At 45.9% G+C, this 13,219-nt stretch overlaps 1 protein-coding gene across 1 annotated transcript in view; it reads right to left on the bottom strand.

The window, feature by feature from the left end:
- Positions 1 to 1,099: 1,099 nt before the first annotated feature.
- LOC140721287 (NACHT, LRR and PYD domains-containing protein 3-like) overlaps positions 1,100 to 13,219 on the bottom strand; it is a 37,467-nt gene continuing 25,347 nt past the window's right edge. The window contains exons 6-12 of the mRNA XM_073036143.1: positions 12,506 to 12,677; positions 12,357 to 12,407; positions 4,735 to 6,472; positions 2,937 to 3,023; positions 2,611 to 2,781; positions 2,288 to 2,455; positions 1,100 to 2,124 (exon numbers count right to left, since the gene is read on the bottom strand). Coding sequence (XP_072892244.1) covers positions 2,037 to 2,124; positions 2,288 to 2,455; positions 2,611 to 2,781; positions 2,937 to 3,023; positions 4,735 to 6,472; positions 12,357 to 12,407; positions 12,506 to 12,677 — 2,475 coding nt within the window. The 3' untranslated portion in view covers positions 1,100 to 2,036. The remainder of the gene's footprint in view (positions 2,125 to 2,287; positions 2,456 to 2,610; positions 2,782 to 2,936; positions 3,024 to 4,734; positions 6,473 to 12,356; positions 12,408 to 12,505; positions 12,678 to 13,219) is intronic.

The raw sequence follows: 13,219 nt of genomic DNA, 5'->3' as shown, positions 1-13,219 counted from the left end.
TTGTAGGATTTTCGGTTCAATTCCATTGCTGTTTCCGTAGCAAGCCGTGATGCAGCCAGTCAACACAGTTTCTACTACACCCCAGATTTCTGAAAGAGTAGCTTATTGGTGTCCTTTGTGAACTACTTGAAACTGAAATGGTTCCTCTGGATTGGAAATTACACATGTCACGCCACTCCTTAAGAAAGGAAGGAGACCAAAATAGGAAATTGTAGGCCAATTAGTCTTACTTCATGGTTAGGAAAATGTTGGAGTATGAGGTGTCCGGATACATGAAAAAGTAGGGCAAAGTCTGCAAAGGTTCCGTAATGGAAAACCTGTTGCAATGTTTTGAGGATATAACAATCAGCATCAACAAAGGAGAGTCAGTGGATATGGTTTACTTGTTTTTTCAGAAGGTAGTTGACAATGTGCTGCACATGAGGCTACTTAATGAGATAAGGCTGGTTGATTTTCAGGAAACATGCTACCATGGAGAGTACAAAACTCTAGTTAGTCTGTAATAAACTCTGGTGACCCCATCAGAGGAAAGACATCGAGGCTTTGCAGAGGATTCAGCCGGCGCTAACCAGGATGCCTCCTGGATTAGAGAGCATGCACTATACTGAGAGTTTGGACAAACTGGGGTTGTCGTCTCAGGAGCGGGAGAGGCTAAGAATAGATCTGCTGAATTTTATACAATTTATGAGAGACATTGGTATACCAGACAGACAGTATTTTCCCCACGGTTGAAATGTCAAAAAACAGAGGGCACATTTTAAAGGTGAGATGGGGTAATTCCAAAGGACATGTGAGGTGCAGGGTTTTGTTTTTTACACAGACTGCTGGTGTGGGGTGGTGATAGAGGCAGATTCATTGGGAACCTTTAAGAGATGTTAAAGTAGGCAAGGTTACGGTGTGGAAAAAGGTTTCGGGGGGAACAATGAAAGTGTGGCGGGGGGCAGGAGCAAGAAAAGCGCGGTATCAGCGTGGGTGCACTGGGGATTACGAAATCCTGGGTAGCAGACCTCCCTCAGCCTCAGCTGTACCTCTGCGAGAAGCTCTGGATCGCTGTGGGTGATGGGGTTCCCGAGCAAACTCAAATCAAGTCCAACATAGATCAAGTTACAGCAGTTTATTGATTTCATCATAATAATAGTCATCCGATAGTCTCATGAGACCATGGATTTGCGCCTTGGAAGGTTTCTTTTCCAGGGTTTTTTTGATGGGAGACCAGGCTGCAAGCCGTCCCCTCTCCACGCCAACGATGTTGTCCAAGGGAAGGGCACTAGGCCCCGGTGCCACAGAGCAATGTGTTAACTGCGTTGCTCAAGGACACCAACACGCTGCCTCAGCTGAGGCTCGAACCAGTGACCTTCAGGTTACCAGTCTGATGCCTTGTCCACTAGGCCACGCGCCAACACACATGACAGATGTAAATGTAAATTAAACAACGTGCAACCTGCTAACTTGCAGAAATAAATAAGCTGTTCCTGATTCACTCAGAGTCACACACAATTAACTGACCAGTGACAACGAGTAACAGATTGAATAACCAGTCCCGTTTCTCACCATCACTCCGCATCAGGAAACCGATGATTATAAAATCACATTTCAGGACAGTGTCCGAGATCGCTGCAGTTCCAGGGTCGCTACCAAGGTATTTATCCATTTAACATCATTATGTCGGGCAGACTTCTAAATGTATTGTCCTCAGCATAGTGAGCAAAAGTATTCTCCCTCAGGATAATCCCACCTCAGACACTGGTGTCCCAGACTGAGCCCCGCCTCCGGGCTCATTCTATCTGTGTATTTCTCCAAGGCCTGACTTAAATGAACTCTCGGACCGGGACATCCAGCAGAAGTAGCGCCGCTGGTCACAAAGGTGAATTACATGCCTGCGGAAACACCTCCGACATCAGAGAGTGCTTGGTTGGAAACGTGACCCGTTAGAACCATTGGGAATTAAACCTGAAGCATTGTCGTTAAAGGGGATGGTGAGGAATCGACCAAAATGTCCCCATCCCTTGGGTGGGGTTGTTCACTCATTCAGATGTTCACAGGTTCACTGTCAGTCCAGGTCTGAGTTCCTGCAGAGACTTCAGTTCCATCTCCCCAGTCTCACTGAAGTGATTTCTCCACAGCCTGAAACAGAGGGAAGAATACAGGGAAATAAACAAATAATACAACAGTGACTGTAACAGCGGGCTGGGGTTAATATTTCAACAACGTTGACAAACAAATATCACCGGTGAACCCGAGGATCCACTGATATTTTATCACACTGAGCATTAACAAGTATACTCACTCAATATAAGCCAGACTTGGGACGGCCAGTATTAGGCGACGGAGAGCAGGGACAGATCGGTCCGTGAGCGAGTTTAATCTCAGGTCCAGCTCCGTCAGTGATTGGTTTGTACTGAGAGCCGAGACAAGATCCTCGGCACCAGAATCCGTGAGACCAACTTTCCACAGCCTGGAGGTGAGAGAGAGTGAGGGTGAAGGACACAGAGAGACAGGAGATAGTACAAATCCCCAGTGTTTATCAGTAACATAATTACTAATCACATTAATGTTCAGTGTCAGACACCCAGTGACTGTAAACACAAACTCCCACAGTCTGGTACTTACCACAGTCTCTGTATTTTACACTCCGGGTTTCCAAGAGCCTCAGACACCAGTTTCACTCCTGAATCTTTCAGTTTATTATAACTCAGGTTCAGCTCTGTAAGTGTACAGTTTGCACTGAGAGTGGAGGCGAGATCCTCGGCACCAGAAACTGTGAGGCCAACATCGTTCAGCCTGGAGATGAGAGAGAGTGAGGGTGAAGGACACAGAGAGACAGGAGACGGTACAAATCCCCAGTGTTTATCAGTAACACAATTACTGATCACATTAATGTTCAGTGTCAGACACCCAGTGACTGTAAACACAATCTCCCACAGTCTGGTACTTACCCCAGTTTCTGTATTTTACACTCCGGGTTCCTCAGAGCCGCAGACACCAGTTTCACTCCTGAATCTCCCAGTTTATTAGCACCAAGTCTAAACACAAACAGACAAACTAATGAACAAAGTGATTGAAACCGTGGTTCTGAGGGAATATCTCTCATTCCGATATTTCCTGAAACATGAAACCCTTCAGTAGATCACTGATTGGAATTCAATGTCAAATTTCACTACAGAATGTCAGGAATTTACTGTCAGTGTGACTCCGTAATTTCCTATCATCTGACTCCTTCCCCAACAGTTAGAATAGTTTTCCTGATGTGAGAATGTCAGAAAGAGCAGGGTTGAAGGGTTAGATATCGTCCCTCTGAGAGGAGGAATTGTAGGTGGGAAAATTTCCATGGGAGATGCGCGCAGAGATCACCATCGCAGGAAAAGTGGTGGGAAAAATGATCTCCACAGGAGGAAGGGGAACAAGGAACAGGGATCCCCATAGGGCGATGGGAAATGAGGAAGAGAAATCCCGAGAGGATGAAGGGAGATGGGGAAAAGAGATCCCACAGGATGAAGGAGGTGGGGAAGAGAGACTCCAGAGGAGAAAGCGGTATGAGGAAGAGAGATTCCTATTGGAGGAATGGGGATGGACAAGAGAGAACCCCACAGGAGGGAGGGAATCAGCAAGGGAGAAACCCACAGAGGAAGGGGGATAGGGAAGTGATCCCCACAGGAGGAAGGAGTTAGGGAATAAAGATACCACTGGAGGAAGGAGATGGGGAAGAGCGAGCCAAAAGAACGAATGGGGAGAGGGAATTGAGATCCCACCGGAGGAAGGGGAATCGAGAAGAGTTCCCACAGGGGTAATGGGGGTGGAGATTAGAGATATCACAAGGGGAGGAGGACGGTGGAGAGAGAAGAGAACTGACAGCAGAATGGGATGGGGAAGAGGGATCCCCACAGTGGGAAGGGAAAGGAGGAAGCGAGACACCCCGCACAGGGGAAAGGGAGTGGGGAAGGGAGATCCCATAGGGGGAAGGACGGGGAAGAGAGAACCCACAGCAGGAAGGTGGATGGGGAAAAGTTACACTCACAGGGAAAATGGGATTGGGAGAAATGAACGCACAGGAGGAATAAGACTTCTGCAGAGAGGTCCAACAATGGGAATGGAAGTGTGCACAGAGATCCCACAGGAGTGTAGTGATGAGAAAAGGTGTTCCCACAAGAGGAGGTGATGCGGACGTAGATCCTCGGGGAGAGCTTGGTCTAAACTGAGGTCCACAATCGGGAGAAAAGATGCCCACGTAGTGACTGGGTATCGGGGATTGAGAAAAGTCACACAGTTGGAGTGATGGAGATAGTCACTCACTGGGAAGGGCTGAGGAGGACAATCTCACAGCAGCATTTCTAAATCTCTCACTGGGAAAGTCAGCTCACAAACTCTTGTCCCTCAACGGGTGAAGGGTAGGAAGTTCCAAGACATCGCCTTGCAGTCAGTGTCGGTGTGGGTGTCATTAACATTGAGAAGGAACAATGTCAATGGACGTGTCACAGGCAGCGAGAAACACGGCCAATCCTGTGATTTATTACCATTAAACGAATGGCTGTTTTTCACTGATCTGATGAAGTCTCCAAATCCCATCAGAAGGTACAACAGAACCATCCCGTCTTTAGGGAATTACTGACTGGTCCCCTAGTCATTTGTAACAATGTTCCGCAATCTGATTTACTCCGATTTTACCCAATTTCTTTCACATTGAAACAACACAATAGAACAATTTCACATTTCAGAGTGAGAGAGAAATCTGGTTACCTCAACTCCTGGCACTTGTGCAGCCCGGGTCCCAGCCGCTGGATTCCTTCAAACTGAATGCGGCAGTTCCAAAAACAGAGGTGTTTTATTGTATCACAGAGTCCGATGGCATGAGACAGGACCGCGCAGTCAATCGGGGTCAGTGTCATTCCACTGAATGAAAGTTTTTCCACAGATCCCAGTGTGGCCCGAGCCAGTCCACGATTCTGAGACTCAAACAGGTAGTGTAATGCGTTCAGGAGACTCCTTGTATCATCTTCACCAGCAGAGTTATATATCTGGTTTTTAACCTCCTCCTTCACCCAGTCAATCACCCGGCCGGTTGTTTGATGCTGAAATGGACCCAGAAACTCCTCCAGGCCCGGAGCTGTCATTGGGGAGGAGAGACCAGCAACAAATCGGAGAAATACCTCAAATCGCCCATCTGTTGTGTTGTGGGCTTCAGTGAGGAATTTCAGGATATCCCCAGGATGTGGATTCAGGAATTGTGCGACTGCAGCTACAAACTCTTGGATTGTGAGGTGTGGGAATGTGTACACCACGCTGCGGGCAGAATCCTCTCTCTCCAAAAGCTCCATCAGGAACCCGGACAGGAACTGGGAAGGCTGCAGATTGTAGTTGATCAAATCGCCACCTGTAAACACAATCTTCTTATCGAACACTCCTCTGAAGGCCATCTGACCAACCCTGAGTAACACATCACGGGGGTTGTCAATCTCACGGCGGTGGTTTTTCAGGATGTTGTAAATATAGTAGGAGTACAGTTGGGTGATGGACTTGGGAACTCGCTGTGGGTCTCTGACTCTTTGTGTGAAGAAGGGGCCGAGTGCCAGAGCGAGGATCCAGCAGTAGGAGGGGCTGTAGCTCATGGTGTACAGGATCTCGTTCTCCTTCACGTGTTTGAAAACAGCTTCCGCCACCGTCTGATCTTCAAAATGCCTGATGAAATATTCCTTCCGTTCCTCACCAACAAATCCCAGGATATCGGCCCGAACACCGATCTTCGCCTTTTCCAATAAATGTAACGCAGCGGGACGGGTGGTCACCAGCACTGAACATCCTGGGAGCAGCTTGCCCTGGATTAAACTGTACACAATGTCAGACACTTCACACCACCACTCGGGATCTGGGCACTGGTGCTTGGGTTCTGTATCTCTCCGACTGTCAGCAAAATCGATTTTGTTTTTGAATTCATCCAAACCATCGAATATAAACAGCAAGCCCTCTGGGTTCTTCCAGACTTCTCTCAGTAAATTTCCAAAGTACGGATACTGATCCAGAATCAGTTCCCTCAGGTTTATTCTGCAGTTAATGGAGTTTAAATCCCGGAATTTGAAACTGAAGACAAACTGGAACCGTTGGTATATTTTACCCGTGGCCCAGTCGTAAACAATCTTTTGTACCATTGTTGTTTTCCCGATCCCTGGGACTCCGGCCACTGCTGCCGAACTCCCAGATTTGGATTCACTCTGGGAAAAGCTGCTGTGGAACAACTGATCAGTCCGGATTTTTTCTAGCCCTCCGCTGAGATGTTTCTGTCTCCACTCGTCGTGGTCTCTGCCTCTTGCCAGCAGTTCATGTTCCACCAGTCTCCGATCTCGAACAGTGGAAATGACCGTGAGCTCAGCGTATCGATCAACCAGCTGGAAAACCTTCACCTTCTCCCTCATCAGGATCGTGTTCACTTTCAGTGTCTCAGTTTGTGCCCGCAGAGTCTCCTTGTGTTTTTGTTGAACACCTTCCATGGGAACAGATAGTGGACAAACTGTTAGATGCCTCAACTCGGAACTTGGGTATTTAGGTACACAATAGTTAGCTGAAAGTTATTGTATTAATTGAATACATCAATGGATGTTCGTTCAGTTAAGTAAATTTTGATTAACAGACCCCGAACTGGACAAAGGGGCCTGGTTTAAATAAACAGCAGTTCATCATATTTCCACATTAATTGTGCTTTTGAGATGAGTACTTCCCTGGTAGTTTACTGACCCCCGACTGTCCCGACAAACCCCAATACTGCTACAGATATCATTGTTCTTGTGGAAGAAACTGTTAATCCCAAGTGCAGATGTGTCGTGTGGAGATAGAGAAAAGGGTAGTGGGCGTTCTGTCAAAAGAACAGGTCGGATAATCACAGCTCCCCCTCCTCTCTCACCGACACTGATTCAAAGTACAAAGAAGTAGCTTTCTTCATCATTACGTGCACTGTGGGTGGGTAATTGGGGAGAGAAAATGTCAGTGTCTTGCTCAGGAGATTGATTGAGACAATCACCATTTGACACGAAACACAGACAATTTCCCCCTTCTACCATCACAGATGCTGCTCAGCTCACTGAGATCCTCCAGAAAATAGTTTGAGACGGCAGATCTGCAGTCCCGTGTCTGTTAAAGAGTATGTGTTGCAAATATTCAACAGATTCTAGATTGAAGATACCCAAGTGTAAAGGAGAAGTAAATAATTGTTATTCCGTGTCTGATGCAGCACTCAGATAAAGATAGATAGATAGATAGATAGATAGATAGATAGATAGATAGATAGATAGATAGATAGATAGATAGATAGATAGATAGATAGATAGATAGATAGATAGATAGATAGATAGATGGATACTTTATTCATCCCCATGGGGAAATTCAACCTTTTTTCCAATGTCCCATACACTTGTTCTAGCAAAAACTAATTACATACAATACTTATCTCAGTAATAATATGATATGCATCTAAATCACTAACTCAAAAAGCATTAATAATAGCTTTAAAAGAAAAAGTTCTTAAGTCCTGGCAGTTGAATTGTAAAGCCTAATGGCATTGGGGAGTATTGACCTCTTCATCCTGTCTGAGGAGCATTGCATCGATAGTAACCTGTCGCTGAAACTGCTTCTCTGTCTCTGGATGGTGCTATGTAGAGGATGTTCAGGGTTTTCCATAATTGACCGTAGCCTACTCAGCGCCCTTCGCTCAGTTAGTGATGTTAAACTCTCCAGTACTTTGCCCACGACAGAGCCCGCCTTCCTTACCAGCTTATTAAGACGTGAGGCGTCCCTCTTCTTAATGCTTCCTCCCCAACACGCCACCACAAAGAAGAGGGCGCTCTCAACAACTGACCTATATAACATCTTCAGCATCTCACTGCAGACATTGAATGACGCCAACCTTCTAAGGAAGTACAGTCGACTCTGTGCCTTCCTGCACAAGGCATCTGTGTTGGCAGTCCAGTCTAGCTTCTCGTCTAACTGTACTCCCAGATACTTGTAGGTCTTAACCTGCTCCACACATTCTCCATTAATGATCACTGGCTCCATATGAGGCCTAGATCTCCTAAAGTCCACCACCATCTCCTTGGTCTTGGTGATATTGAGACGCAGGTAGTTTGAGTTGCACCATATCACAAAGTCCTGTATCAGTTTCCTATACTCCTCCTCCTGTCCATTCCTGACACACCCCACTATGGCCGTGTCATCAGCGAACTTCTGCACATGGCAGGACTCCGAGTTATATTGGAAGTCTGATGTGATTCGTTGGGCAGTTTTGACTACCGGTTGTAGTCAAAAGGTCCGCCGCAGTTATGCAGGGTGTTGGTCTGCCCTCTGCAGCACAGCTGTAGAAGGTCGGGAGTGTAGATGTGAGTACAGGTCAGACAACGTCTGTGGAAAGGGGAGAAAGTGGAGATGCTACTGGTCTATGACTGTGGTTAGGGGGTCAGACAGACTTTAAATACAAGTTTGAAAATCATACTGATTAGAGTCGGGTGGTGAAGAAGAGAGCAGAGAACGTGGAATTTCGGTAGCAGGTGGTTCAGGATTTCAGCTGTTACAGAACCTGAATAGAACACAGAACAGCACAGGAATAGGGCTTCGGCCTACAACGTTGCCACATTAAACTCTAATGTTTCAACATTCTCCCTACTGAGATAAGAGTCTGCATTATTGCTCCTTTTACCAAAATGCATGATCATATATTTCACAACACTGTATTCCATCTGTCACTTTTTGCCCATTCTTCTGATTTGTCTGTGTCCTGCTGCAATCTCTTTGCTTCTTCAGCACTACCAACGCCTCCACCTATCTTCATATCATTTGCAAAGTGCCACAAAGCCATCAATTCCTTCATCCATACCATTGAAAAACAGTGTGAAAAGTAGCGGTCCCAATACTGACCCCTAAGGAAAATCACAAGTCACCGGCAGCCAAAGAGAAAAGGCCGATTTTTTTCCCACTCACTGCCTCCTACCCGTCGACCATGCCGCTAACCATGCGAGTAACTCTCCTGTAATGGCGTCGGATTTTATCTTGTTAAACAGCCTGAAGTGTACCAACATATCAAACGCGTTATGAAAATCCATGTTAATGACATCCACTGCATCGCCTTTGTCCACACTGCTTAGTATTTCCTCAGTAAACTCGAACAGATTCATCAGACAAGATTTCCCTTCACAGAAACAATGCCTACTTTGACATATGTTATCATTAGGTTCCAAATACCAGGGAACCTCATCCTTAATAATAGACTCCAACACTTTCCCAAACACTGAGGTTAGACTACCTGGCCTATAATTTCATTTTGCTTGCCTTCCTCCCTTCTTTAAGATTCTTTGTTGCATTTTGTTAGATTTTAAAAGCTTCCCAATCAATGAACTTCCCACTCACTTGTGTTACCTTATATTGCGTTCCATTGGCTTTTCTGTGGCCCCTAGTTGCCTCTTAACGGCTCCTTTACATTAAGCTCCTTGATAAGTTCTGGGTTTTACAGTGAGTCCGGACCCTGACAGGAGTCTGTGGGATCTCACAGTGTAATCGAATCGTGTCATGGGTGTGTGGGATCTCACAGTATGTCTGGAATCTGCCAATGGCGTATGTGGTTTTGCAATGTGTCTGGACCCTGCCAGGGGTGTGTGGGGTCTCACAGTGTGCCAGGACCCTGTCAGGGTTGGTGGGGTCTCACAGTGTGTCAGGGCCCTGTTAGGGGTGTGTGGGGTCTCTAAGTGTGTCCGGAACCTGTCCGGGGTGTGTGTGGTCTCACAGTGTGTCAGGACCCTGTCAGGGACATGTTGGGCCTCACAGTGTGTCAGAACCCTGTCAGGGAGCATATGTCTCTCCAATCAACATATCAAACGCCTTCTGAAAATCCAAGTAAATAACTTCAACTGCCTCTCCTTTCCCTTCATAGAAACTACACTGACTTTGACTTATTTGATCATTAGGCTCCAAATAGCTCGAAAATTCAACCTTAATAACAGAGTCCAACACTTTCCAATCACTGAGGTTCGGCTAACTGGCCTATAATTTTACAAAGAAGAGAAAATCTGTAATGCTGGAAATCCGAGCAACACGGACAAAATGCTGGAGGGAGGCGATGGGCGGACAAGGAGATAACAGAAGAGAGGAACGACGTGAAGGGGGAGGGGAAGCATGACTGGAAGTTTGAAAAATCGATGTTCATGCCATCAGGTTGGATGTTACTCAAACGGAACATAAGGTGCTTTTCCTCTTTTCTGAGTGTGACCTTACCCCGACAGTGCAGGAGCCCATGGATGAACATAATGAAATGGGAAAGGGAAATAAACTGGGTGTCCACTGGGAGTTCCCGCTTGTTCTGCTGCACGGAGTGTAGATGCTCAGCGAAGCTGTCTGCCAGTCTATGTCAGGTTTCACCGATATACATGAAGCCGCACCGGTAGCATCTACGCCTCCCTCTGGTGCTCACCACCACCCCCCCCCCCCCCCCCCGTTTTTCTTCCATCTCCTTCTGTCCCTTTCACCAATCAACTTTCAAGTTCTTTGCTTCATTCCCATCCCCCAAACCGGTCTCACATGTCGCCTGAGATTCTTTACACCCCCTCCCCCACCTTTCAAATTTACTCCTCAGGTATACTTCTGCAGTCCTGCCGAAGTATTTCGGCTCGAAACGTCAATTGTACTTTCTCCATTGATGCTACCTGGCCTGCTGAGGTCCACCAGCATTTTGTTGCGTGTTAGCCTATAATTACCATTTCTTTTGACTTCTACGTTTTGATGCGTTATTTGATGTCTTTTGGCAGATTTTAAAAACTTCCCAATCAACCAGCTACCCAGGCACTTTTGCCACCTAATATTATGTTTACTGTTAGGGGTATCTGGGGTCTCATAGTGCGTCAGGATGCTGCTGGGAGTATATGGGGTCTTCAATGAACGTATTCAGGTGAGATAGGGAGCGTAGGAAAACATTGATTGTGGAAATATTGACTTTACAGAATGTGACAGTGGTAGACATAATGTTCTTCAAATAAGCAGGAAGAGAATCTGTTTTCTATTCCGAAATCGGTGTGGGAATTTCACTGCCGTGTCTTTTGCCCCGGCAAACAGCATGAAGAAAAGTGAAGAACAAGTTTGCAGGCAAATTGTAGAGAATTGCCAAATCCTTAGTGCAGAGAAACTGAGGGTTTTTATTGTCTGAATGTGGCCAGAAAAATCATTAACAGAGGTGACAGGAATGTGAGCAGTTTGGAAAACTTCCTCTGGTGCCATTTGAAAATTATCATCTTTGATGTTCTTGTTTGTTCTTGGAAACGACACAGGCTAAACGAGGGTTGTGTCCGAGATTCCTTATATTTCTGTTCAAGGGCATCGAGTAATCAGTTAAAACATGGGCTACTGTAAGATTAATAATTTTTACGATATCTGTCTTTCCTTCGCTCTCTCCTCTGTTAAATGTGGAGTTGAGTAATCAAATTCAGTCTGCGATTATGAAGGCTTACAATTGTTTAAGCCCATGGACTGCCCCGGGCTCCATTTTCGGTGACACAATGTGCTTACGGATGTAGTGAGTTTCTTATCCAGACGATCACAATTTAATTAATTACAATATTATTTATAGATATTTTCAGTACTTTCCACCTTTCTTGCCGCAATCCCACAACCCTTGGTTTCTCTGTCCTAATTCCTATCTCTCACCCTTCCACAATGTCCAGCACACAACACATGAATTTCAGCTTCTGTGGACTGAGCTGAGGATTTTATCCCGAATCTCATCCTCACCAGCACGGTCTCCTGATGGAATTCCCAGGATTATTTAGTGGGAAGTTAAACTGGATAAATTTAGCAGTGTGTGCACTAAGGGAGTGCAGATGTGAACAGAGTGGGATTCAAATGCTGCTTTGGGGTTGAACAGACTAGGTAGGGTGTTACCTGCTTTTCTCATTAAATTATCATTGTTATTCTGTGACGAGAACTTCGATGGACTCCCGGTTCTAAAAATGATGAACTGTAGTTTCTGAGGGAGTTTAGCAAAGTGATTTCAGATGAGGGCTGTGCCAGGGGCTGGATGGTTGTAGGACCTTTCGGAGTAAGAAATTCCCCATAGATTCGCTCCTCAGATCGTCCTCTTCTCCATTCTGACCCCGGTGGAGGGATCTGTAGTTGCAGGACCCAGAGAGGAGTGATCCCTTTCAGCAAACTCACCAACTCTCTGTGTGGTTCCTCATGCTGTCCTGTGAAAACTCTCCCTCCAGCAAACATTTTTCCATGTGTCTCACTGTGCGTTGTGTTACGGGGGAACGTTTACCTTATCAGAACCCCGTGGCTCAACAACGACATGGCCCTACATAATATCAACGTTTGGTGGTAACAGCGGTTTCTTCACTTACCTTTCAGCTCACTGGGAATCTCTGATACGGGCCAATGGACCGGTACACAACCTGTTCGGATTTAAAACATTTGACACATTTCAATTCCTCAAATTATAGGTATGTAATGTTTGAATCCAAAATTAAATTAATCTCTGATATTATCTCACCATGTTCCTGTATTTCTTTCAGTATTTTGTCCAACTTTCGGACACCAATCCGCATTTTGACAAAGGTTTCCCACATCACCCTCCGGGCGCGGGAGCCTTTCTCCATCACCAGGCTCAGGAGGAGTTTAGAACTGTCCGCCCGCTCTCCCTTATCAGCGAGATCAGAGATTTTCTGTGAAGGGTAACAGTGAACATATTGGGGACTGACAGATTCACACAGAGAATGAGAAGTAAATGATGTGCTCTGTAACGGGATCACACTGAGCAGTCACCCGGACGGGTGCTGATCCTGTCTGGACATGGACTGTACATTCTGAGTGCAGAGCACACGGAGGGACATTCACCGTGAACCTGGTCCACCAGTCAATGAGATCCTTGCTGGTCCGTGACCCCTTCGTTGAGGTGACTCTCCGCTATTTATGAAGGGGACAAGGAAGCAAGAAGGAAATTTATAGACCTGTTAACTTGACATCGGTGGTTGGGAAGTTGTTCGAGTCGATTATTAAGGATGAGGTTACGGAGTACTTGAAGGCATATGACAAGATAGGCAGAACTCAGCATGTTTTACTTAAAGGCAAGTCCTGCCTGACAAACCTAGTGCAATCTTTTGAGCAAATTACAAGTAAGCTAGACAAGGGACATGTAGTGGATGTTGTGTATTTGAATTTTCAGAAGAGGCTGCTAAACACTATAAGAGCCCATGAATTACAGGAA

The sequence above is a fragment of the Hemitrygon akajei genome, unplaced genomic scaffold, assembly GCF_048418815.1.
Source record: "Hemitrygon akajei unplaced genomic scaffold, sHemAka1.3 Scf000053, whole genome shotgun sequence".
Lineage (NCBI taxonomy): Eukaryota > Metazoa > Chordata > Chondrichthyes > Myliobatiformes > Dasyatidae > Hemitrygon > Hemitrygon akajei.
Note: the sequence above shows the minus strand (reverse complement) of the source record. Positions and strands in the feature narration are given on the sequence as shown.